The sequence below is a fragment of the Drosophila mojavensis genome, unplaced genomic scaffold, assembly GCF_018153725.1.
Source record: "Drosophila mojavensis isolate 15081-1352.22 unplaced genomic scaffold, ASM1815372v1 contig_36, whole genome shotgun sequence".
Classification (NCBI taxonomy): Eukaryota; Metazoa; Arthropoda; class Insecta; order Diptera; family Drosophilidae; genus Drosophila; species Drosophila mojavensis.
The window spans coordinates 8,999,694-9,025,795 of record NW_025318858.1 but is presented as its reverse complement, the minus strand read 5'-3'; the positions used below and the strand labels follow the sequence as shown (position 1 = coordinate 9,025,795).

At 40.4% G+C, this 26,102-nt stretch overlaps 7 protein-coding genes across 9 annotated transcripts; 5 read left to right on the top strand and 2 right to left on the bottom strand.

Moving 5' to 3' along the window:
- Window positions 1-31: 31 nt before the first annotated feature.
- LOC6576389 (COP9 signalosome complex subunit 8) lies at window positions 32-870 on the bottom strand. The gene is made up of 4 exons (XM_002002344.4): window positions 722-870; window positions 605-669; window positions 368-546; window positions 32-305 (listed from the first exon to the last, which is right to left on the bottom strand). The coding sequence occupies exons 1-4, from the start codon at window positions 776-778 to the stop codon at window positions 61-63; spliced, it is 546 nt and encodes a 181-aa protein (XP_002002380.1). The 5' UTR covers window positions 779-870; the 3' UTR covers window positions 32-60.
- A 73-nt stretch (window positions 871-943) lies between these two features.
- On the top strand, window positions 944-1,911 carry LOC6576388 (40S ribosomal protein S13). Its single transcript, XM_002002343.4, has 3 exons — window positions 944-1,052; window positions 1,285-1,412; window positions 1,482-1,911. The coding sequence occupies exons 1-3, from the start codon at window positions 1,030-1,032 to the stop codon at window positions 1,784-1,786; spliced, it is 456 nt and encodes a 151-aa protein (XP_002002379.1). The 5' UTR covers window positions 944-1,029; the 3' UTR covers window positions 1,787-1,911.
- Window positions 1,912-2,806: 895 nt separating this feature from the next.
- LOC6576387 (probable multidrug resistance-associated protein lethal(2)03659) lies at window positions 2,807-10,381 on the top strand. The gene is made up of 9 exons (XM_044009059.1): window positions 2,807-2,963; window positions 4,131-4,221; window positions 4,299-4,384; window positions 5,789-6,318; window positions 6,385-8,006; window positions 8,063-8,634; window positions 8,730-8,995; window positions 9,068-9,997; window positions 10,075-10,381. The coding sequence occupies exons 2-9, from the start codon at window positions 4,145-4,147 to the stop codon at window positions 10,114-10,116; spliced, it is 4,125 nt and encodes a 1,374-aa protein (XP_043864994.1). The 5' UTR covers window positions 2,807-2,963; window positions 4,131-4,144; the 3' UTR covers window positions 10,117-10,381.
- Window positions 10,382-10,674: 293 nt separating this feature from the next.
- On the top strand, window positions 10,675-18,057 carry LOC26528562 (probable multidrug resistance-associated protein lethal(2)03659). 2 transcript variants are annotated; one of them, XM_015165147.3, is made up of 7 exons: window positions 10,675-10,769; window positions 11,197-11,283; window positions 11,971-12,219; window positions 13,052-15,028; window positions 16,035-17,238; window positions 17,298-17,714; window positions 17,776-18,057. In XM_015165147.3, exons 2-7 carry the CDS (start codon window positions 11,216-11,218, stop codon window positions 17,821-17,823), a joined length of 3,963 nt encoding a protein of 1,320 aa, XP_015020633.1. In that variant the 5' UTR covers window positions 10,675-10,769; window positions 11,197-11,215; the 3' UTR covers window positions 17,824-18,057. The 2 variants fall into 2 exon arrangements, with proteins under 2 accessions (XP_015020633.1, XP_043864489.1); XM_044008554.1 differs by having other exon boundaries at window positions 10,706-10,983.
- Window positions 18,058-18,256: 199 nt separating this feature from the next.
- Window positions 18,257-19,205, top strand: LOC6576386 (uncharacterized protein C1orf50 homolog). Its single transcript, XM_002002341.4, has 4 exons — window positions 18,257-18,414; window positions 18,553-18,710; window positions 18,769-18,930; window positions 18,988-19,205. Exons 1-4 carry the CDS (start codon window positions 18,357-18,359, stop codon window positions 19,168-19,170), a joined length of 561 nt encoding a protein of 186 aa, XP_002002377.2. The 5' UTR covers window positions 18,257-18,356; the 3' UTR covers window positions 19,171-19,205.
- A 110-nt stretch (window positions 19,206-19,315) lies between these two features.
- Window positions 19,316-22,109, top strand: LOC6576385 (protein hook). The gene is made up of 7 exons (XM_002002340.4): window positions 19,316-20,194; window positions 20,281-20,407; window positions 20,467-21,030; window positions 21,254-21,372; window positions 21,437-21,489; window positions 21,555-21,731; window positions 21,790-22,109. Exons 1-7 carry the CDS (start codon window positions 19,434-19,436, stop codon window positions 22,026-22,028), a joined length of 2,040 nt encoding a protein of 679 aa, XP_002002376.1. The 5' UTR covers window positions 19,316-19,433; the 3' UTR covers window positions 22,029-22,109.
- A 354-nt stretch (window positions 22,110-22,463) lies between these two features.
- LOC6576384 (headcase protein) lies at window positions 22,464-26,102 on the bottom strand. Of its 2 annotated transcripts, none has more exons than XM_032729200.2 (3): window positions 25,763-26,102; window positions 24,622-24,933; window positions 22,464-24,559 (listed from the first exon to the last, which is right to left on the bottom strand). In XM_032729200.2, exons 1-3 carry the CDS (start codon window positions 25,809-25,811, stop codon window positions 23,331-23,333), a joined length of 1,590 nt encoding a protein of 529 aa, XP_032585091.1. In that variant the 5' UTR covers window positions 25,812-26,102; the 3' UTR covers window positions 22,464-23,330. The 2 variants fall into 2 exon arrangements, with proteins under 2 accessions (XP_032585091.1, XP_002002375.1); XM_002002339.4 differs by having other exon boundaries at window positions 22,464-24,556; window positions 25,763-26,101.

Genomic DNA, 26,102 nt, shown 5'->3' with positions numbered 1-26,102 from the left:
ACAGACTGGAGAACGAGAAAATGCCGGAAAATAAAAATAATCGTATTTATATTTTCTTTTTTAATTTTCTAAAAACGAGACAAACTCAGTTAATTTCAGCAACTGATCGTCGCTGGCAACACGAGGTGTAGGCTCTTTCATTTTTGGCAGCAGGATTCGCTTATCACCATCCTGTTCTCGTGTCCAATCTGAGCAGGCGTTATGCAGCTCCTCTGCTGTCATCTGCGCCATTTCCATCAAATTCTGCTCGTATATTGAAACGTATGCCGTAGACGTCAGGTTGAAAAGCTCCTCGCGTTGCTTGGCTATAATTGAATTATATTAATTATAAGCGAAATATTTACATGATTTATTTGCCTCTGCTTACCCAAAAGATCATCAATGATAGGCCTATTAGTCTCGGACCACTCGTATTTAATATGTTTAAAGAAATCTGCATAGTTGTTGTGCTGCAGTGCAAGATTCAATAGATTTAATTGCGCCAGTTCTTTGTTTTGTTCCTTTAGATTATTAGCTATACGCATCCAAAGAAATTTCGCATTGGCTCTGTAAGCATAGAATTCATAAATAACACACAAAGCATTAGGTTTTAAGCCTCACGCACAATTTGTTTTGATAGAGATAAATCGCCATCAGCTGGTGGTAAACTTCAACGCCCGGCGCTATGTTCTGGAAAATTACAATTAATATTGTTGCTTTCCCATTTTATTTAAATAATCACCTCTAGCTCCTCATTTTGCAGCCTATTGAGCTTATCATTGTATTTATCTTGCTGCATTTTATGTATTCTAAAATTTACTTTAAACAACTGATTTCAGAACAAATTTGCTGTAAGCAATCTATCCATATACACATAACGAGTAACGAATTCGTTATTGTTTGCCATTCCCCTGTTATGTGTGGAGCAATTATGTCAACTAACAAATATGCCAATGCAACTCTGCATATATTTTGTAGAGTTCGTTTGTAGAGTGTTGTTCCACAAGTCTCCACTTTCTTTTCGGTGTAAAAAACTAAGCTAGTAACATCATGGGTCGTATGCACGCTCCTGGGTAGTTGATTTTTATATTGTTTAGAGACGTGTATTTTTGTAAAATGTGCTTGACTAACGTGCCACAAGAAGCCCACATCATAGCAATTTTATGGCTGCAGATAATGCGCTAGTTATGAGCCCATTTTAAGCCACCATGGCAAGCACATGTTGCGAATGAAATGCGCTCTCTTCTTCTTCCGCCCATTGTGGCCATTCACAGGCAAAACTAACAAATACAATTTACTTTGCAGCAAGGGTATATCCCAATCAGCCCTTCCCTACAGACGCACCGTGCCATCATGGCTGAAGCTGAACGCTGAGGATGTTAAAGAGCAAATCAAGAAGCTCGGCAAGAAAGGCCTGACACCCTCGAAAATCGGTATGAATGTTGTATTTGTTTACGATTTGAGGTTATGTTAATATACACTTGATATTCAATCATTTTTAGGTATCATCCTGCGTGATTCCCATGGTGTGGCTCAGGTTCGCTTTGTCAACGGCAACAAAATTCTTCGCATCATGAAATCGGTGGGTCTCAAGCCCGACATCCCCGAGGATCTGTACCACATGATCAAGAAGGCTGTCGCCATCCGCAAGCATTTGGAACGCAATCGCAAGGATAAGGACGGTAAATTCCGTTTGATTCTGGTCGAGTCCAGAATTCACCGTCTGGCTCGCTACTACAAGACCAAGAGTGTGCTGCCCCCCAACTGGAAATACGAGTCCAGCACCGCCTCTGCTCTTGTTGCCTAAGTTTTCAATAATGTGAGTGCATACATTTTTAATGTACGTGAAGAACAGAAAATAATAAAAACAAAAATTTACAAAATAAACAAAAGTGTATCAACTGTAGGTAAGAATAAAAACTACATATTGTATATTGTTTGTTTCATATCAATTGAATAGGGTGGGTCTTTAGCTGGTTGCTAATAACAACTTGTTTTGAATATATATTAGAGGGGAGATATATTTACTTCAAGAAGGACAAACTATTGTCGGTTAATAATTCATATTGATCTAATAATTTGCTAAACAGATAAAAGTTAATACATAAATATAAATCGTCGATTATAGTCACAAACTTTGTACAAAAACATATTCAAAGTGTTAAAACTATATAAAAAAAATAAATAAAGGTAAATAATAACTAATATTTTAATAAATAAAAAGAAAAATATAATCTAGATTCATATACTGTCCAATTCTGGTCACAAATTTAGTTTAATACACGTATGTTAAAAAAGGTACTTTATTACTTGCAATGGTACATTTTTTTCTAACGAAAAAGTGCTTAGTATTTGCTCTGGTACATTTTGATGGAGCTAACAAAAGGGTACATTTTCATATTCACATACGTACATACCTAAATAAATAAAAATGAATAAGTATTAGCTTTCTATATAAACACTTATAAATAAAATATAATATTTCAAAAATATTAATTTTCAAAGAGAATTAAAAATTTGTGAGCCTATCCATATGTGCCATGTCAATAATCCATAGGGCCGAATTAAGAAAATTGATTGCCGTTCGCTTTTAATATTATTAATTTCTCCAGAGCTATGCTCTTCGAATGCTTTCCAACTGTCAATAACCAATAAACTTGTTGATTAATTCACTTTACATATGCGCATATGTAAGTATGCATGTTGGCATAAGTACATATGTACATACATATGTAAAAAATATTGTACATGACATACCTATATATCTCACACTGTGGCAAATTCAGTTGAAAAGAGCTCAATATGCCAGCTGTTTTTCAGTAGCATGCTGCCCTTTCAGGCGGACGGTTCGGCATTTTTTTTTTGTTGCGTGTTTGTGCTGTTCTACGTCATTCTTAATTGCTTTTCGTTTCCCACAACAACAAATTGAATAGAATGATTTTGTACATTTGTTGAACAGTGTTTAATTAAAATAAAAAAGAAACGTACGTATGTACATGTGGTTTTCTTCGATTCGCATCAATCGAACAATTAAATTAATTTGAAATGTGTTTACAGTCATTATATACCTGTATATGTCTACTGCATTGTGCGATTAGATAATTTATACGGAACTGCAAAAACGACCTCTCTCTCGCATAACAATAGCTAATAGCGATTTGTGAATAAGCAAAGGAACTCAGTTTTCCGCTAACTGTTATTACGGATATAAGATAAGCGCGCCTACACAGGAATTCCTGTGTGTCTGTCCGCATGAGTGTGTATGTGTGCACGTATAAATAGAGGCAAAAGGGAATCGAAAACAAGAACCGCGTGTTCTAAAATAAATATGTACATGCTTCTGCAAACATGTATATACACTCATATATATGTATGTATGTATGTCGGTAAATACTGCGGCACATAGTGAGATTTGCGCTGGAGTTGGATTTTAGATATTTATAAATATAATCTTGCCTTTTTGTATATTTTCTTTTTTTTTTTCAAAATTTGTATATGCATATGTAGGCATGTTCGTGCATATAAATAGTCTTTTATATTTTAAACTACCGTTCATTGTTAGTAAGATTGCAATAATGTTTACTACATTTGCCGGCATCAACCGTGTGAAACATGCATGTGTACATACATACATACATATGTATGGATCCACTTGTTTGTATTCACTCGATTTGTGTATGTAAGTGTGTAAGCGCGCCACCAAGTGAAGTCATATTCAAATTTGACACACACACATACGCAAATTCTGTTCCGTTCAAATTCACATCAGCAAACATACACACTCTCACGCAGCCAGACAAGTAATCGTGAGATTGGGGCGCCTCTCTGCAGATAATTTGTTTATTTAATTTTCGATTTGTTTATTATGAGCTCAAGCAACAAAGTAAGTTGTTAGCACCCCCATAATTGTTAGACTTCAAAAGCTTATAATACAAAAACACTCGCCTATTCAACTGTAATTATACATATACATATGTATGTGTAGAATGCTAAAGAATAACTTGCAACGAGAGCGAATCAATCAATGCAATTGCTATAGTAATTAGCAAATTAAAAAAAAAAAACTACCAATTTACTTTTACATCGATTTATTTATTATTATTATTATTATTATTATTATTATTATTTTTTTATATCAATTTGCTTTTCAGCTTGAACGGTTAAAATGCAATCTATAAAAACTGCAGATTTGCCGGAAAATCCCCGAGAACATGCGAATTTTATATCGGCAGCATGTTTTTGGTAAGTTGTCTTTAATTTGAAATTAATTATTGTTTTGATGTTTTATATGTATATGTATTTATAAATTTTACCATCAGGTACACCATGCCCACTTTCCTGAAGGGGCGCAAGAAAGTGCTGGAAACTGAGGATCTCTTTAAAGCACTGAAGGAACATAAATCAGGTTAGTTTATTTACATTTGAACAATAACAATGAACATGAACATTTAATAATATGATATATATGGACTTTTTCCTCGCCGAAATTTGAAGCCAGTAACTTCAAGAATATAATTATATTGCAAAAATAAATAGTATTTTCCGATTTTCTGGACACCAAATTTGAAGCCTTATTGCACAAACAAACAGAATCTAACTTGTTGACAAAAAATATATTTATAAATTATAGCACAATATAAATTATTATCAGCTAGACAGTCTAGCAATTTAATAAAGATAATTTAATAATTTCTCTTAGACAGTCCAGCGAGCAAATGAAAATAATTACTACTGTAATTGTATTAAATATTTTTATTTGTATATTATGAAGTGTTGAAATTAATTACTTATGTAATATGAAACGTACCTGCATAATTTCATCATATTATGAAAACAGAAACAATTATCAGTTTGCATATAATCAATCTTATCAATTAAACTGTGCATAAAAATTGTCACATGATTGATATGTGACATACATATACATATATATTTATAAGCCTACTATGCATAACTTTCATATTTATATATTTTTTTTAAAACAACAAATTTCATTCAATGAACATTTGCGATAACTAAGTCTATGAAAATAAAACAAGTACATTTAAATAGTTTTGTCTATAAGCGGGATTTTAGAAATTTAGAAATAATTAATAATAATTTAGGGAGAGAAAAAAAAAGAAGATTTAAAAAAATATATTACATATTTATATTTACTAATTATATATCAACATTAATCTAAAACTAAGACTACCTTAAGAATTTTTAGTTTTAGTTTTTATTGATATATTTTTGAAATATGTACTATATTTATATATATATATATATATATATACATATATTTACATATTTTTTATTTATTTTTTTGTTATACTGCCTCATAAGTATAGGCAGATTTATTGCTCATAAAAAATATAGATTGCTTCAGAAACTCCTCTAACTAAAGTAGGCCAGATAAATACAAACATACAGAAAGTTGAAAGGCAAACAAGCGTCAGCTCTATAGCTAAGGCGTTCCTCTTTGAGAGCATTCACTGTTGTCACTGTGTGGATCTGTAGACAGCGAAAATACGAATATAAAGAATTCCGTTTGAAACAATCGCCAGCATTGCGTGATCTGAACTTATCAGGTCTTAAAAAAGCTATGTAAAATCGGACGTTGACTGGCGAATTGTTTGTTTCAGATACATTTTGTAATGCTTGGCCGATGATAAGACTTGGCCTACAATGATTTAATAGGTTTATTTACAAACTTCGCAAAGGGCGAAGTTTTCAGGGCGCAGTAGATTGCATCAGTGGGTATGATTGAATAATAATATATTTACAATGGTAATAATGGTAAAAAATATTTTATTTTTGTTGTTGTCAGAAACCCTTGGCAATGAGTTGTGTGATGCCTGGGAGCGGGAGCTGCAGAAGAAGCAGCTGAACCCCAAGAAGGAGCCAAGTCTGCTGCGTGCCCTGGTGCGCGTCTTTGGCCTCCACTTTGGCATGCTCGGCCTGGTGCTGTTCATGCTGGAGCTGGGCCTACGCACGGTACAGCCGCTGTGTCTGCTAAAGCTGATCTCGTATTATACCTACGATGCGGAGTCCAAAGAGAACGCCTATTACTATGCAGCGGGCGTGGTCGCGTGCAGCGCCCTGAATGTCATCATTATGCATCCCTATATGCTGGGCACAATGCATGTGGGCATGAAGATGCGCGTTGCCATTTGCAGCATGATCTATCGGAAATCGTTGCGGCTGAGCAAGACGGCGCTGGGGGACACGACAGCCGGGCACATTGTGAATCTGATGTCGAACGATGTGGGACGCCTGGATTTGGCGACAATATTTGTGCATTACCTGTGGGTGGGGCCATTGCAAACGCTGTTCATCACATATCTCATGTATTTAGAGGTAGATGTGGAATTACTCCTCCAATATGTGATATATATATATAATACCATAGAAATTCTCTTTCAGATTGACATTGCTGCTGTCTTTGGTGTAGCATTCATGCTGCTCTTCATACCCCTGCAGGCCTGGCTGGGCAAGAAGACGTCGGTGCTGCGGCTGCGTACAGCATTGCGTACGGATGAGCGAGTTAGGATGATGAATGAGATCATTGCCGGCATTCAGGTGATCAAGATGTATGCCTGGGAATTGCCCTTTGAGACCATGGTGGCATTTGCTCGCAAAAAGGAAATCAATTCTATACGACATGTCTCCTATATACGTGGCATTCTGTTATCCTTCATCATATTCTTGACGCGCGTATCCATCTTTCTGAGTCTCGTTGGGTATGTGCTCTTGGGCACATTCCTAACACCCGAGGTGGCCTTTGTGATAACGGCTTACTATAATATCTTGCGCACCACCATGACTGTGTTCTTTCCTCAAGGCATCTCCCAGATGGCCGAGGCACTGATCTCAGTCAAGCGTGTTCAAACCTTTATGCAGTACGAGGAGACAGATGTTGTGGATAAATCCTTGGAGGTGCCCCTGGTCTCACCGGGTAGCAATCAGACGACAGTTCACTCCAAATTGGAACAGGAGACAGAGGATGCCAAGGAGAAACTGCTAACGCCAACAAAACTTCCGCACATCAATGAGAATGCCGTGCTCTCCGAAGCGCAAATTTCCATCAATGCATTGAAGGCCAAGTGGGATGTGAGCTCACCGGATTACACCCTCAATGGGGTCAATTTACGTGTTCAGCCGGGCACTATGCTCGGCATTGTGGGACGCACAGGCGCTGGCAAATCCAGCTTGATTCAGGCTATACTGGGAGAGCTGCGTGCGGAGTCGGGCGAGATACGGGTGAATGGCACCTTCTCCTATGCATCCCAGGAGCCCTGGCTCTTCACTGGCACTGTGCGCCAGAATATTCTGTTTGGCCAGGCCATGGACAGGCGTCGCTATGCACAGGTGGTGAAGAACTGTGCGCTGGAGCGTGACTTTGAGCTGTTGCCGTATGGAGACAAGACGATTGTGGGCGAACGTGGTGCCTCGCTGTCGGGTGGACAGAAGGCGCGCATTAGCCTGGCCCGCGCGGTCTATCGTCAGACGGCCATCTATTTGCTGGACGATCCACTTAGCGCCGTCGATCCGCATGTGGCGCGGCATCTCTTTGAGAAATGCATGCGTGGCTTCTTGCGGGATAGAATCGTAATCCTTGTCACCCATCAGCTGCAATTCCTGCAGCATGCCGATCAGATTGTCATTCTCGATAAGGGACAAGTGAGCGCTGTGGGCACATACGAATCGCTGCGCGAATCGGGTCTAGACTTTGCTGCAATGCTAGCGGATTCGTCGCGCGATGAGCATGGCAGTGAGGAGCGCTCACGTTCCAGATCGGGCTCGGCCAGCGACAAGCGAAGGAACAGCGAGCAGTCGCTTCTCTCGCTGGCCGATTCCTGTGTGGACGAGGCAACTGCTGCCCAAATGCACGTGCAGGAGTCACAGGAACAGGGACGCATCGGACTGGCCCTCTACAAAAAGTACTTCAAGGCAGGCGGCGGCATCTTTGCGTTCATTGTCATGGCGAGCTTCTGTGTGCTCTCCCAGATGATGGCCTCACTGGGCGACTACTTCCTGTCATATTGGTGAGTATTGATATAATGCAGCAACATTTCCATATTTAATCTCCTTTCACTCACAGGGTGGCCAAGAAGGGCAACGTGAGAGGCATAAACAACAACAGCACCCTCTTGTCTGATTCGGCTGCTTCGGGCGTTGCCAACGACACCACCACAATGGAGTCGGAGCATGTTCTCGAATCTCGTCTCTGCAGTTGGCTGAACGAATTGGGTTGGTCCGTGGACGCTGAGCGGCTGGATACCTACATATTCACACTGATTATCGTTGCCACCATAACCGTCACCCTGGCCCGTTCGTTTCTGTTCTTCAATCTGGCCATGAAGGCATCCACGAAGCTGCACAATTTAATGTTTCGCGGCATCACACGTGCGGCCATGTATTTTTTCAATACAAATCCATCGGGTCGGATATTGAATCGCTTCTCCAAGGATATGGGTCAAGTGGATGAGATATTGCCAGCTGTGATGATGGACGTCATACAAATCTTTTTAGCACTCGGTGGCATTGTCATTGTCATTGCTATTGTTAATCCACTGTTTCTCATTCCCACCGTGGTGTTGGGCATTATTTTCTATCAGCTGCGCACGTTCTATCTGAAAACGTCACGGAATATTAAACGCTTGGAGGCCATTAGTAAGTAATTTGTTAATACAGTAAATTACTATTATCACACTGTACTATAATTTATATTTTGTATACTCTAAATCTCTATTAAATCAAATTTGCAGCTCGCTCACCCATCTACTCGCACATGACTGCCTCGCTGACGGGCTTGTCCACCATTCGTGCCTTTGGAGCCCAACGGGTGTTGATCAGCGAATTCGATAATCACCAGAATCTGCACAGCTCAGCATTCTATATGTTCATTAGTACATCGCGTGCCTTTGGCTATTGGCTGGACTGTTTCTGTGTCATCTACATTGCCATTGTTACGCTCAGCTTTTTCATCTTTCCTCCCGCCAACGGCGGCGAAGTGGGTTTGGCCATAACGCAGGTATGTGGCATCAATATTATGTATATGTATATTCTGTAAAGCAAACTAATTGGATTAAAACCTATTAACCAGGCCATGGGCATGACTGGCATGGTGCAGTGGGGCATGCGTCAATCGGCGGAGCTGGAGAACACAATGACCGCTGTGGAGCGTGTCGTCGAATACGAGGATATTGAACCGGAGGGCGCTTTGGAAGCACCGGCTGACAAGAAGCCGCCCGCTAGCTGGCCCGAGAATGGCCAGATTGTATTTGAAGATCTTAGCTTGCGCTATTTTCCCGATCCCAAATCAGAAAATGTGCTCAAATCGCTTAACTTTGTTATTAAAGCGCGCGAGAAGGTGGGCATTGTGGGTCGGACAGGTGCTGGCAAATCGTCTTTGATTAATGCCTTGTTCCGTCTGTCGTACACCGATGGCTCCATTCTAATCGATAAACGGGACACCCAAGCAATGGGTCTGCACGACTTGCGCAGCAAGATATCGATTATACCCCAGGAGCCGGTGTTGTTCTCCGGCACAATGCGCTACAATCTGGATCCCTTCGATGAGTATAGCGATAGCAAGTTGTGGTCCTCCTTGGAAGAAGTGAAGCTAAAGGAGGTCGTGGCTGAGCTCTCCAGCGGGCTGCTGAGCAAAATAACGGAGGGCGGCACCAACTTCAGCGTGGGCCAACGTCAATTGGTTTGCTTGGCGCGAGCCATTTTACGTGAGAATCGTATACTGGTCATGGACGAGGCCACCGCAAATGTGGATCCGCAGACGGATGCACTCATTCAGGCCACCATTAGGAATAAGTTTAAGGACTGCACTGTACTTACCATTGCCCATAGGCTGCACACGATTATGGATTCGGATAAGGTGCTCGTCATGGATGCTGGCCAAGTGGTTGAATTTGGAGCACCCTATGAACTGTTAACCAGTGCAGAGAGCAAGGTGTTCAACGACATGGTCAAGCAGACGGGCAAAGCAACTTACGACAATCTGTTCCAAGTTGCCAAGAAGGTAGTTTATTTTAAAGTCTCTGCAAATTTAGTGTTATCAAAATGAAATTTAAAATATTTTTAAAAATTTATTTTTAGGCATTCGAAGCAGCACAGCAATCTCGCAGAATATCCTCGTAAGGTCATGTTTCTTTGGTGTTTTTCTTCAAGTCTAGGCCGGGCCTTCGATTGTAAATAAATTCATCCAATTCCACTTTATAATACAATATTCCTAAACATTTTATGTGTACTTGTGAATGTGCCTATGCATTGAATTTTGAATTGTTAATGTTTATATATTTGTATATGTATGTTAAGTGTAAAGCTGCAAGGAACAGAGTGCCTTCAATATAACAATAAACTACTTATCGATGTACTTATAAAAATAAATTTACTAAAATCAGAATTAAGACTTTGATTTCTCTATAGAAAGAACATGAAGTAAAAGCATACAATCAACAAAATATAAATTAAATGAAATAAAAAAGTTTATAATAAGTTGAAAATGCTAAAAAAAATAAATTTTGCTTTTATTGCTTTTACTAATTTAATTTTGAAACCATTTAATATATTTGAAATGTTGGTTCTTTTATATTAACATGGTCCACTCTAATGCTCACGGAATATATATGTACAATTTGTACAGTGTGGCAGCATTGTTAACTGTGCCGGCATCAGCTGTTAGAACAGCTGGTAGTTAAAATTCCGAGAGACTAAATTAGTTTTAGTTGTGCTTTGAGCAGCGAGCGGAAAACTTGCATGCGTGGTCATAGAAAAATTTTATTTATTGAATGGAAAGTTTTTATTGTTGTTTTTTCGCTAAATATTTACGCGCAAATTCTTGTGATAAAAAGGCGCCATTGCATAATTAGAGGCGTCCGATTGCGTGCATCTGTGTGTGTGTGTGTGTGCCTGAGTGTATGCTGCGCGCGTATGCTTTGTTCCTTATCTGTGACGAAATGGCTTATTAGCATAACTGTAATCTTGATTCTAGCAGTGCATCAAAACGTATGAAAACGTTGAGAAACGTTTACAATTCCTTAAAATTGCCTCTCGGTTTTATATTTGAGGGCACAGTGCAAAAAGTGTCCGATTAAAATGTTTATTTCGGTGTCGCATGAACTCCAACTAAACTCCAATTGATTTGCTTATTAGAAATCGTGTAAACAAGTAACTGTAAATAAAGCGAAATTTGTTCATTCTCTTTTTTCAATTACTCAGATATTGGAACTGTTTGGAGATGGTAGCTGACAAGCTGGCGCCCAATCCGCGAGAGACGGCTAGCTGTCTCTCTTCCGTTATGTTCTGGTAAGCTGATATAGTCTTGCAATATAAGCTTCCCAATTAGAATCTAATTGATTTTATAAATTACAATTGAATAAATGTGTTGTAATATTCATTATTCATAATATTTTATCATTACAATGCAATGTTATTGTTTTTTTTTTGTTTTTTTTTTTACAAGCTGGATCTTTTTATTAACTGTCAAGTGTACTATCTATTTTGTGTGATAAGATAGAAATTATTATTATTTTTATATCACCTGCAATCATACAACATGTGCGTGATCAAATATTTGATGTTCAATTTGGTAATTTAAAAAATTTTTGAAAGAGATATATAAAATAATAATAAGATTGTAAGATTGATTGTTCATTTTATTTTAATTAGTTGATAATCTTTTACATTAATACATCAATACATTTGTATTAAAAAAAAAAAAAAATAAATAAATAAACAAAAAGTGGATTGATTATTTTGAAATTAGCTAAACGAACATATAATTATATACAAAATATATAAAAGAGGCTTTTATTCTTGTTATTTAAATACAAATGAAAAAATTTTAATAGCGTTCATATTTTATTTTGATAATCAATATTATTCAATGTTGGTACTTCAAATAATTAATAATATTTTGCAGGGTATTTCTTAGTTTTGCTCGACCAACTTGTTCTTATCGCCACTCACTACCAGATGTTTGTATCTTTACAGCTTTGCGCTACCCATTTTATTCAAGGGACGCAAAAAAAAGCTGGAACCCAACGATCTATATGATGTGCTCAGCGAGCATAAAGCAGAAAAATTGGGCGAAAAGCTTTACCGAACCTGGGAAGCTGATTTCAAGGCGCAAGGTCAAAAGGGTGCCAAAAAGCCGAGCATGTTACGAGTGGTGCTCAAAGTATTTGGCTGGGAACTGATCATATCCGGCATTGTAATTGCAGTTTTAGAGCTGGGCCTGAGGTAAGTGTTCGATCGATAAGGTATACCAACTAATAATATAATAGATAAGAGCTAGAACTAGCCGTCGTGCTACTGTATGCGGTAGCCGGAATAGATCTGGGAAATAATCTAAGCAGATAAGTTCGTCTAATTAATAGGTTTGTTTTGTTGTGACGCTGTTTTGAGCATATCTCAATGACGAGACGCGCTAAGGCCTCAAATTTGGTGTCTCATTCACATATCATAAATCTGTCAGTCATTGGGAAGATATACTTAAGACCTTGGCAATAAAAAGTAACCACTTTGTGCCCGAACGTCACTGACTGCATACTACGCATAACAGGCGTTGATAGACGGTGTTTTTTAATATATGTACATACATATATTCCTGAATATATAACCGCTCAGAATGCTCAGATTTATTTGATATGTCCACTAAAGTCGTGCCCAATCGGAAAATGAATTATCTGATATGCCAGAATCAGAAAACGGATTTGGAATATGTAAGACTGACTAACTGACTAAGTCCTATTAGTCTTTTACTGAGTAAAACTGCTTTCCTAAATCTCTAGTCTACAGACTCAATTTCTCTATATGACTATAAGCCTTACTCTCCCTATGAATACTCAGTTAACTTCCTACTTGTAATACATATATTATATATATGAACTTCATCATAGTATCGGATACATCTTAAGTTTATTGGGTATCTTCTAGTCAGTTACTTCTAATATAAATAATAATAATCTACTGTATTCCATTTCCCCTTAGATTTCCCTTCTAGTTCTAGGCTTTCTTCTAATAAACTATTATCCCCATAAGTACTCACATATATTTCGTCTTTCTTCTGCAGAACTACCATTCCATTATTGCTGGCCGGTCTCATAAACGAGTTTACCTTGCATGGGAATGGTAGCAGTGTCAAGGCCCAGCTCTACGGCCTTGGTCTGGTGTCCTGCACTGTGCTCAGCGTGCTGCTGTTCCATCCGTTTATGATGCACATGATGCATTTGGCGATGAAGATGAGAGTGGCCGTTAGCAGCGCCATCTATCGGAAGGGCTTGCGGCTGAGCCGTACGGCCCTGGGAGGCACAACAACGGGGCAGGTGGTGAATCTGGTGTCCAATGACTTGGGTCGCTTTGATCGTGCCCTGATCCACATGCACTTCCTGTGGCTCGGTCCACTGGAGCTGTTGATTGCCTCGTACTTTCTGTATGCGCAGATCGGTGTCGCCTCCTTCTATGGCATTACCATACTCTTGCTCTATGTGCCACTGCAGACGTACCTGAGCCGGCTGACCTCGGCGCTGCGTCTGCGCACAGCGCTGCGCACTGATCGACGTGTGCGGATGATGAACGAGATCATAGCCGGCATCCAGGCGATCAAGATGTACGCCTGGGAGCAGCCGTTCGAGCAGATGGTCTCCAGGGCGCGAGTCAGCGAAATGAACGTTATACGCAAGGTGAACTATATACGCGGAATCCTATTGTCGTTTGAGATAACCCTGGGACGCCTGGCCATCTTTGCCAGCCTTCTGGCCTACGTGCTGGCTGGAGGTCAGGTCACGGCGGAGCAGGCGTTCTGTGTGACGGCCTTTTATAATGTCCTGCGACGGACCATGAGCAAATTCTTTCCCAGTGGCATGTCTCAAGTGGCGGAACTGTTGGTCTCATTGCGCCGTATAACAGCCTTTATGGTGCGCGAGGAGACGGATTTGGCCATGTTGGAGGAGGAGCCCGAGGAGGAGAAGGCGGCGGAGAGCAAAAAACTGCTAGCGAATGGCAATCAGCAGCAGTTGAGTTCGGATATTGGTGTTGAGATCAAGCAGCTGAGGGCACGTTGGGATAAGCAAAACGGGGAGCCCATTTTGGATGACATCACTATGGAGCTGAAGAGCCAGCAGCTGGTCGCTGTCATTGGACCGGTGGGCGCCGGCAAATCCAGTCTCATCCAGGCCATTCTCGGTGAGCTGCCAGCAGAGGCGGGCGAGGTGAAGCTGAACGGACGCTGCTCCTATGCATCGCAAGAGCCGTGGCTCTTCTGTGCCAGCGTGCGCGACAATATACTCTTTGGCCAGCCGTTAGATAGGCAACGTTATCGAACGGTGGTCAAGATGTGTGCACTGGAGCGGGACTTTGAGCTGTTGGATCAGGGCGACAAGACCCTTGTGGGGGAACGGGGAGTGTCGCTCTCCGGCGGACAAAAGGCGCGCATTAGTCTCGCACGCGCTGTCTACCGCAAGGCCGATGTCTATCTGCTCGACGATCCACTGAGTGCAGTGGACACGCACGTGGGACGACATCTGTTCGAGAAATGCATGCGAGAGTTTCTGCGCAAGAAGCTCGTCATCCTGGTCACGCATCAGCTGCAGTTCTTGGAGCACGCCGATCTGATTGTGATCATGGACAAGGGTCGCGTCTTGGACATTGGCACCTATGAGCACATGCTCAAGAGCGGACAGGACTTTGCCCAGCTGCTGGCACAGCGTGAACCGGAGGAGAACGAAGAGGAGCAGCAGGGGGAGGCGGACGTGGACTCAGCTGGTGCAGGTGATGCCAATGAAATCTCGAGCTCGTACTCACGCCAGAATAGCGTCGAGAGTCGCACCAGCCTCTCCACTATGGACTCCAGTGTGAATGATTCGTTGGTGGCAGGAAAGGAGCGTCCAAAGGAAGTTCAGGAATCGCGCTCATCCGATAAAATAGGCCTGGGCATGTATCAAAAATACTTCACTGCCGGCTGCGGCTGCTTGATGTTTCTGTTTGTGGTCTTCTTGTGCCTGGGCACACAAGTGATGGCATCCTGGGGCGATTACTTTCTGTCCTACTGGTGAGTAGAATTAGAAAGAATAATTAGAAATAAAGAATAATTTAAATTTTCGCTGATAATAATTTTGAAAGACAGACAAGCACTAATCAATTTAATTAGGAAAATATAAGTATGTTATATTAAGTAAAAATTAAAAAAAATTTAAATTAAGATTGAATTTGCAGTCAAGTAGATTATGTGCTAGCAGAGAGTAATTCTAATATAATCGTTCTTATAAGAATACATAGTACATATGTACATTCATATATGTATTGGATTTTAACGTGCGCATTAATGATAAATGAATGAGTCTAACACTTTGCTGTTGTGTTAGTAGAATGTGAAGCTAGCGTAAGATGATCAGCAAGCAGCATAGCTCGTGAATAGCCTTTCTTCTAAGAAATTCTTTCTTTCTCCAAGAAATTCCTCTAAGTATTTCCTATAATAATGTTTTCTCAGTGCTTCGCCGACCGATGAGTAAATATTTACACACACTTCACTTCACTTGACACTTACACGACTGACCCCCAGCGGGCGTGGGCGGCTGAAGAAATGCTGCACTGCTGCCCTTTATATAGGGCGACTTTCACTCAATCACTCAAATGTTGAGCCCGACGTCAGGTAGAGGTCGTTGCAGTCGAACTTTAATTGACCAATGGGAACGCTCTCTGCTGCTGCAAGCATTCTAGATTCGCTCTGCTTAAATATAAGTACCAAATGAATGCTGTACTTCTTTATCCTTTGCATTTGTCTGGCACACAGAGAGCCAGACTGTGAGATACGCAAGAATACAGACAGAGAGACAGATATACATATGTATGTAATACATACTATGTATATTTACATACATATATAGTCAACATTCTCCTTAACAGTCTGAAGTTATTTTAGTTCTTAGCAGCTTTTAAATAATAGTAGTAGCTGTTAACTAACTGAATTGCTCATTTTAATTCGTACTGTCATCTTATTTATCATATATATGTATGCATATGTATGTACTTCCATATTTATGTATATTTATTTGCAGGGTAAAGAACAGCTCGTCGTCGTCCTCGGACATCTACTACTTTGCGGCCATCAATATAACGCTGATCATATTCGCCGTATTGCGTACGCTTCTCTTCTTCAACATGGCCATGCATTCGTCCACGCAGTTGCACAACTCCATGTTCCGTAGCATTACGCGAGTAGCCATGCATTTCTTCAATACGAATCCGTCGGGTCGCATACTGAATCGCTTTGCCATGGACATGGGTCAGGTGGATGAGGTGCTGCCGCTTGTTATGCTGGACTGCATCCAGGTATTCCTTACGCTGGCTGGAATAATAACGGTGCTATGTGTTACGAATCCGTGGTATCTGATCAACACGCTGGCCATGCTGCTCTCCTTTTACTATCTGCGCAATTTCTATCTGAGCACATCCCGGGATGTGAAGCGTCTGGAGGCGGTGGCTCGTTCGCCGATGTATTCACATTTTGGCGCCACCCTGAACGGACTGCCCACCATACGGGCGATGCGTGCTCAGCGAATGCTGATAGCCGAATACGATGACTACCAGGACAAGCATTCCATTGGCTATTACACATTCCTCTCCACCAGCCGAGCCTTTGGCTACTATTTGGATTTATTCTGCGTGATTTACGTGTTGATTATAATACTCAACAACTTTGTGAATCCGCCCGAGAATCCGGGACAAATTGGCCTGGCCATTACACAGGCCATGTCCATGACTGGCATGGTGCAGTGGGGCATGCGACAGTCGGCCGAACTGGAGAACTCGATGACCTCGGTGGAGCGAGTAATTGAGTACCGAAGCCTGAAAGCTGAGGGAGAATTCAATGCGGTGGGAGAGAAGAAGCCGCCAGCCAGTTGGCCACCAGCTGGTCAAATTGTGGCCGATGATTTGAGTTTACGTTATGCGCCCGATCCTCAAGCACCGTATATACTCAAGTCATTGAATTTCGTCATTGAGCCTCGCGAAAAGGTGGGCGTTGTGGGTCGTACGGGTGCTGGCAAATCCTCACTGATTAACGCCCTGTTCCGGCTCTCGTACAACGATGGCTCCATAGTGATCGATGGGAGGGATACGGAGGAGATGGGCCTGCACGATCTGCGCAGCAAGATCTCGATTATACCTCAGGAACCGGTCTTGTTCTCCGGCACAATACGTTACAACTTGGATCCCTTTGAACAGTATGAGGACTCCAAGCTGTGGCAAGCTCTGGAGGAGGTGCGTTTGATGAAACATTATATTAATTAAATAAATTTTAACTCAACTTTAATATTCAGGTACATCTTAAGCAAGAGATCAGCGAGTTGCCGATGGGTTTGCTGAGCAACGTTTTCGAAGGTGGCTCCAATTTCAGCGTGGGTCAACGTCAATTGATTTGCCTGGCTCGAGCTATTCTTCGCGAGAATCGTATTCTGGTCATGGATGAGGCCACCGCCAATGTGGATCCGCAGACGGATGCACTGATTCAGACGACCATTAGGAACAAGTTTAAGGACTGCACCGTACTTACCATAGCCCACAGGCTGCATACGATCATGGATTTGGATAAGGTGTTGGTCTTAGATGCTGGACATGTCGTGGAGTTCGGTTCGCCTTATGAGCTCTTGACAAAGTCGAAGAGTAAGGTGTTTCACGACATGGTCATGCAGACGGGCAAAACAACATTTGAGCAATTACTGAAAATTGCACAGCAGGTAAATAAATAAATCATTTAATTTTGGAATTTGATATATGAACTTTTTATATTTTTAACAGACCTATGAAAAAATCCAGGAAGAAAAGCCGGAAGACCTTAAACAATAAACAATAAATGTTTTTTATATCTAGCCAACATATAGTTATAAACTATATAGTTTGTACGTGCCTATATAATTGTTCGTAATTGTTCTGTACTTAAAGTAACTTGAGCAACTTAAATGTTTAGAAATGTTAGTGAAATAATTTACTTTTGTATTTTCCTTTACATTGTGAAAGCATTTACTTAATTAGTTACTTATACAAAAAAAGCAAAAAGTTGTCAACCAAAAAAAAATATTAATAATAAGTAAAATAAAACAAATATATATATTTACAATGAAATTTCATGTTTTATGAATGTCTAACAAAATTCAAGAATAAAACAAACGTGTACCAATTCTTAAGACACCACTGTTTAGCGCAAAAATCAAACATTTTGATAATGAGCGCGTATTGCTAATCGATTACTGCATTATACCTATCGATAGATATCGCATAGAACACATGTTATTATTTGTTTGTGTAAATTTTATTGTAAACACGTCCTATCTTTCCGACTTTGGCAATTTTCCTTTTAAACTTAATTTAATGTTTGTGTAATGAAAAGAAGTTGCACAATGGATACGCAGTTAACTTATGAGACAGCAATAAAGAAAGGTAAGGAAAATAATATATTAATAGAAGTAAATAGAAATGAACGAGGTGTGTTGATGTTTGTGTGTGTGTGTGTGTGTGTGCGTATTTCATTGATAAGAGTAGTTTTTTGGAATTAATCTTTTTCTTTATTAAACGCAGCTCAATTGGTGGAGCGTAACCCGCAATTTCAGCTGGATCCACTGCGCGTGTCTATGCATGATGAAACTGACATAATAAATCTTGCACAGCAAATACAATCGGCGGATAAGCAACTAAAAAATAGTACCCATCAAAAATTGGTTGTTATTCTCGATCAGGTAAGAGAAATATAGAGAAAAGGCTATATATGACTATAAAGAAACATTTATATTTTAGATAAAAATGCTGCAAGCGCAGGCAATGAGCATATTGAAAGAGTCCAATGAGAGTCAAGCCCTGCACAGCGCTGCCTGCAATTTCACTAAGAGGCCTGGACATATTTATCACCTTTATCAAAGATCAACAGGACAGAACTATTTTAGCATGTTGTCACCAGAGGTAAATACATAAAAATACATTAACAGACATTCTTTATGTATATATAATGTGTTGCAGGAATGGAATCCAGCAGATCAAACCTTCAAGGGTAGCTATAGACTGGAATATGATTTAAGCTGGACGCCAATCGATAAAATAAGGGAACACGATGACAAACTCAAGTTGGTGGAACAGTGTATAAATAGCAGTAGCAATAATGGCACAATGGCTGCCATAGATTTCAACATAATGAATAATTAAGGAACTAATAAATTTGAATGGGCAGTAGATTAAAATGACAGTTAACATTTATTTGTTAACCTGAAAACGATATTAAATCAAGTACGGGAGTCCCGCTGTTAAATGCAACATACACTTATCGGCTTCACGATAGTATATCGGTATTTTTGTCACCGCTATCGTCAGTGCAGCTGTTTTGTTTACGCAGCAACAGCTGTGTTATTTTTTCTGTGAAAAATTTCTAATTTCTGTTACATTTTAATCATAATTGTTCATTGTACACGATGTCTGCACAGAACGGAATGTATTACAGTCTATTGGAGTGGTTCAAAACACTCAATCTAAATGCACCGCATGCAAATGCCGAGGAGCTGTCCGACGGCGTTGCATTAGCTCAGGCTCTGAATCAATTTGCACCTGAATCATTCACCAATTCGTGGCTTTCGAAAATCAAATCGAGCGCAGTTGGCAGCAATTGGCGTCTACGTATGAGCAATCTTAAAAAGGTTGTCGAGGGCGTCTATGAATACTATAGTGATGTCTTGAATTACACCCTGCAGCCAGACTTCGCCAAGCCGGATGTGCAGGCCATAGCAGAGAAGTGTGATCTAACAGAATTGGAGCGCCTGCTTCAGCTAGTGCTGGGCTGTGCCGTCAACTGTGCCAAGAAACAGTCGTACATATGCGAGATAATGTGCCTTGAGGAGGAGCTGCAGGCGAATATAATGCGAGCACTGCAAGATCTCGAGTCATCGACACGTCAGAGCGTCGAAGGGGGCGGTGTGGTTAGCTCCATGTCGCGCAACTCTTTGAGCAACATGCTCGAAGGCAATACTAAGGCACAGGAGGAACGTGATGCCATGGCCCAAAAGTGTTTCGAAACTGAAAAGAAAATGCTGCTCCTGATTGACGAGAAAAATAATTTACAGCAGGAGCTGCAAAAGATTCAACAGGAATTTGCACGCCTGGAGCTCAATACAATTGGGGATGATGGCGTTTCCTTAGGTCCCATACAGGCGGGCTCCGTGCGCTATAATGAGCTGAGGTGACGTTGCACAACATTGATGTTGATAAAAATTTATATATGTATATAAAAGTAAAACTTTTTCAATTATCACCACTTTCATTTAGACGTCAATTGGAGTTGGTCAAAGAAGAACTGCTGCAGTCGGAGGGCGCGCGTGAAGACTTGAAAATCAAGGCACAGCAGCAGGAGGCGGACATACTGCATATGCAGCAGCGCATTGATGAGCTAATGGTGGAATAGGCTTAAATCTATGTTAAATATATTTGATATCTAATTCAATTTACTTATAGAAAACCACCGCAGAGCTGACCTCCCTCAAAGACGAGGTGGACGTGCTGCGTGAGTCCACGGAAAAGCTTAAGGTATGCGAGGCTCAACTGGAGACCTACAAGAAGAAGCTCGAGGAGTACAACGATTTGAAGAAGCATGTGAAAATGCTTGAGGAGCGCAGCGCCGACTATGTTCAGCAGAATGCTCAATTCGAAGAGGATGCCAAACGCTATGCGAACACAAAGGGTCAGATTGAGCTCTTCAAGAAAGAGATCCAAGACCTGCACACCAAACTCGACAATGAGAGCAGCAAAAATGTCAAGCTCGAGTTCGACAACAAGAACTTGGAGAGCAAAGCATTGGCACTGCAACGTGAGAAGGATAGTTTGCTCAAAGAGCGGGATAATTTGCGAGAGGCGTTCGATGAGTTAAAGTGTGGACAGCTCTCCACAAACTCGGGAAGCTTGACGGGCAACACAGTGTCACGAGAGCTACAGCCAGCGGCTATGGTGGACAAAATCCAACGTCTGGAGGCGGAGAACAAGGCATTGCGTGAGGGTCAAGGCGGTCAAACAGCTTTGGCGGTGAGTAGGACAGGGGAACTGTAAGGTGGAGAATGAAATTGTAGAAGAGTATAAGAACCATATTGAAGGACAAAGAGAGAACCTGTATAAGACCCTAGTGAAGCTGACCAGGGGATTGGTAATATTATTTCTGATGATACACTTAAGTTTGTCATAGTCTTTTAGCTTCATAGAAAGTATTTATACTATCATTTCTAATTGAGAACATTAATTTCCTTAATAGCAACTGCTGGATGATGCCAACAAACGTTGCGAGCATTTGCGTGAGCAAATAAAGGCAGCCAATGAGCGCATACTCTCTCTAACGCATGCCTCGCAAAGTGACGATCCCATATTAAAAGAGTGAGTAATACAATCAAACAACTGAATAAGCTATAAACTAAATTTCTTACTCTTAACACCACAGAAATGAATTGAGCAAACAGATCAAGCAGCTAATGGAACTGAACGAACAAAAGAGTAAGTGTACAAAAGGATATATATTGTAAATGTATTATTAAAAAGTTTTCATTGTCTATTTGTAGCCCTGCAAATCGAGGAATCAAGCACCCAAAACTCCGCAATGCAGTGCAAAATAACGCAGCTGGAATCAACTTTGAGTACGCGGGAGCAGGAATTGATGGCCTATGAAGTCAAGTATCGCAAATGCGTTGAGAAGGCGAAGGAAGTGATCAAGACTATTGATCCGCGAATAGCTAGTGGTTTGTTTATATAGAAATATATTTAACTATTTATAATATTTCTCTACCTATTTTTTAGGTTTGGAGGCAAACATTTTGGAGAAGAGCATCGATGTCATTGAGGAGGAGTCGAAAACCAAAATGAGCACCATGGAGGAGCAGCTAATGACTAGCGCCTATTATAGACTGGGCGTTAATGCTCATCGCGATGCTGTAGAATCAAAATTAGCTTTATTAATGGGTTCGGGTCAGACATTCCTGGCGCGTCAGAGACAATCAGCGCCGCGCAAATCCTTAACTACCATGAAATCCAAATAGTTTACTCCCTCTTCGTAAGTTCATTGCAATATTTTTAATCGTTTTTAGCATATCTATATATACATATATGTATATTTATGCATATTTATATTATTATATATATTCTATTTATTGAATTATGTTTTTTGAAATGCACAAATCTATATACATACATACATATATATATATATATATATATATTTATGTATATATATATTTATATATACATATATTCAATGGTGTACCTTTCTAAAATAATAAATATATATAGAGTTCATATGTATAACAACGTTCGACAGATCTTACAATCCCTCGATCTATCATAGCTCTAATGTCATATTTTATTGATGAACGACGAATGTTTCAATAGTATGCATGTCAGAAAGGTATATTAGTTTCATGTCTCCAAAGGTCGTTGCATCGTTTATAATTTTAAATAAAACACTGTTTTAATTCTAGTTTTAACATTATTGTAGTTCTTTCTTTAATTTCAGTATTTGATACATTTTACGCAAGATTTTAAAACAAAATATAATTATTTTTGGAGTTTTACAATTACGATCGGGTATTTTTTTCTCGATTTTCTTTTCTTTTCTTTTTGGATTTTGTCTACTACATATGAGTCTTTTTTTAGCATTGGCACACGTGAAAAATGCATTTAGAAATTCGCATCTCGTGCTAGAATTTACATATGTATATACGAGCAGGAGGAGCTTAACAATAAAAGGGAAAAAGTTTTCTTTTAGATATGCGGATCTCATATTTAAAAGTTGTTGGGAGCAAAAAGAAAACGTCGTATAACATAACAAAGCAACAAATTTGCGCAGTCTACATACATATACATTTAAATATATATTTATTATAATATATATATTTATCGGGGCTGCAGAGGGAAATTTTGACTACGGTTTGTACTTAGTTTGTACTTAACTTGTCTAAGAAAACATATAGACAAAGGACTTAAAAATGTTAAATTTTAATATTAAACATCTTAAAAAATAAAATTAAAATTTGTACAGTACCCTATATTATATAGAGTCGAAATTCTTAGAATTTCAATATATAATATATATTCAGTAGGTAGGTACAGATTTTCAGAAGATGGAGTGTAATTCGTGTTGCTATAGAGTATAAATTCTTAGAAATACACAAAATTAAAAAAAAAAAAAAAAAAAGAAAAGAATATGCACAAATATGTTCGTTCTCAGCCTAAGTTTTCCATAGACAAGAAATTCCGAAAGCAATAGCCCCGATATTTATATACACATCTATATGCTTAGTAAAACCTAAATCAATCGAATCTGTACACAAGGCCGCTGTAGTCTACCAGGGCCGCCACATGCTCTCATCGACGACCTGCTGGCCAGCGGCAACGCCACCGCCAGCGCCGACGGCGCCCACCTGTTGTGCCCGATACTCTTCCTCCTGTCGCATGCGCAGCGCCTGCCTCGCAGCGCTGCTTGTCTGTGGACTGGCGTCGAGGGTTTCGTTCTCATTGGAGCCGATGCCGCTCTCAGAGCGTGGCGACGATTGCTGTGTGGCCGGCGCCGACTTTAGGTCAGAGACACCAGAGCTCACCGAAGCGGCGGCCGAGGAGGACGCCACCGAGGCGGGTCGTTCGCTTAGCATGGCCGTGGCAGCCGCTGCCGCCGCCACATTTGTGTTGTTGGCCATGCTGTTGGCATAGGCGGCAGCTGCAGCGGCCGCCACATGTGCCGCCTCCAAGCTGCCCGCGAAATTCGGACTCAATTTGCCAGCCAGATGCGGTTGCATGCGCTGCAGCTCAATCAGGCGCTCGAAGTCCGTACGCGTGGCAATGGGATCCACCATGGGCTGGGCACTCAACCCAAGGGCAGCTGCGAGCTGCACATAATGCGGCGGCAGCACCAGAACACCATTCGGTGCAGCAGCGCTGCCCTCCACCTGAGTGTGGGCCTTGAGCTGTTGCTTGTACTGCTCCAGCACGTTGGCACAGACAACCTTATTGACGTCCTGCTCGTAGCCCAGCTCAATGACTGTGCCGCTTGGCGGCGACTGTTGTTGCTGCTGCTGCTGTTGCTGTTGTTGTTGTTGCTGCAGCTGCAATTGTTGCTGCTGCTGCTGTTGCATTGGCAGCTGTGTTGGCAGCTGCGTCTGCACTGGCGGCGCCTGTTGGCCCCGATTGTTGTTCTCATCCTGCTGCGTTGCACGCTGATCACCTAGCATGGGATTCTCGCCCAGCTTTAGACCTTTGCTGTAGTCCAAGGGATTCGAGTCCTGGCTGCTGTAATCCAGCGAATGCTCCTCCCCTGGCTGTGCCGGCGTCTTCTTAATGTCAAAGCATGTGCTGCTGCTATTGGGACTCTCCGTGAATGCGGCGGTCGCTGAGTGCGGGCATATCTCGACATCGATCTCGGCTATGCATTGATCCAAATGTCGCAATAGACGCGCCTTGGAGCCCGGCTCCGCCAGCGTTGGCATATTGCCCATGGGTGGCGGTTCCGGCGTGGCCAAATAGCGGGCCACCTCTCGAGCACAGTCCGTATAGCCGGCGCGGTATTTGTTCACAGCTGCTGGCGGGCGAAGGCAAAAGTTTAAACCATGGCCAAAAGTAGTGGCTAGTATTCACACCTACCTGGATCATCGAGATTGCGGTGCCGCTGAAAATGGCGAACCGTAAGCTCCAATATGTCTGCCTTCTCCAATTTAGTATGCTTGGCCTGGCCATCACCATTCTTGGCATTTTGATGCTTGGTGGACTCCAAGATGAGGGCCTTCAATATGGCCAGGCTCTGATTGATGCGGGCACGTCGACGCTTTTCCATGAGTGGTTTATTCGTACGTTTGCTAATGTCCTGCGACGAGGTTACATTTTGTGAGGAGCTCACCAGACCGATCGATTTGATGCCGCTGCCATTGGTTGAACTGGAGGCGGAGAATCCGAGGCCTACGTCAAAGTAAAAAAAAATTTTTGCGGTAAGCCTTTTTCAATATTTTATTTAGGATTAGTTGTTTTTTTATGCGAACTCATTAAATACTTTGTTTAAAGTACGAAAATTTGTTTAGCTTATACAAATCGAATTTCCGTAGGGCCTCCTTTTTTTTATAAATAAAAATAAAATTATAAATAAATATAAATATTTAAAAAAATTATATAAATTTAATTTTTGATTTTAAAATTTGTATAGACATTTCATTTTACTAAAGCTGTAATATAAATTTTTAAAATAACTAAAAACCGATCAACAAATATGAACAGATTTGTGTTGTTTTGCATGAAAAAATTTTATCTATATATAATATACACATAAAATTAAATTGAAGGATAACGAAATTATTGAAAATAATACCTAAGTTGTTTTTATTTTGGTTTTTTTAGTAAATCTCTTCAATTTCTGAATTTTATTTTGAAAAAAATCAAATCTTTCAACTTTATATTTTTATGCTAGACTAAAAGTATGCCCCTTCATTTTATATTTCAGTATGCAATACTTTATGATATTAAGATATTTAGGCTCTTCACTTCTTTAATATTAAATGCAAATCCGAAAATGCGTATATTTTTCTCAAAGGCTAACATTTTGAACACATTCTTGAGCAGCTTTAAATCAGATCTTAATTTTTAAAAAATTGTATAAGCATTTTATTTTTATTTATCTTAATATTTTATATTTATTTTTAACAACTTTTTCTGAATGTAATTCGAACATTTTAAACTCCGTAAACATTATTCTCAGTATTCAAACGTAAATGAGGAACTTCAAAAATATGTTTACCCGCTGTTGATTTATTTTTGTTGTAATCCTTATCACGTTTTGCTGTCATTTTGTCATTTTTGCCGAACTCTTAATGAATTCCTCACACGCGCAAACTTTCAATAATTCAATTGCAGTAACTAAGTTGATCTTATTTTGTGGGTTTTGCCGTTAAGCTTAACACAAGCAGCGCACAAAAATTACGTATTTTTTCGTCGACTGTGAGACGTTCAAATATATAGATGGGACAAAAATTCCGTTAATGTATATCTGTAGCACGCGACAAAAGACGTCCACACTGGCCGAGCGTTAACCGAGCACTAAAATCCGAAACGAACTGCACAGAGCTCGCGCCTCGAAA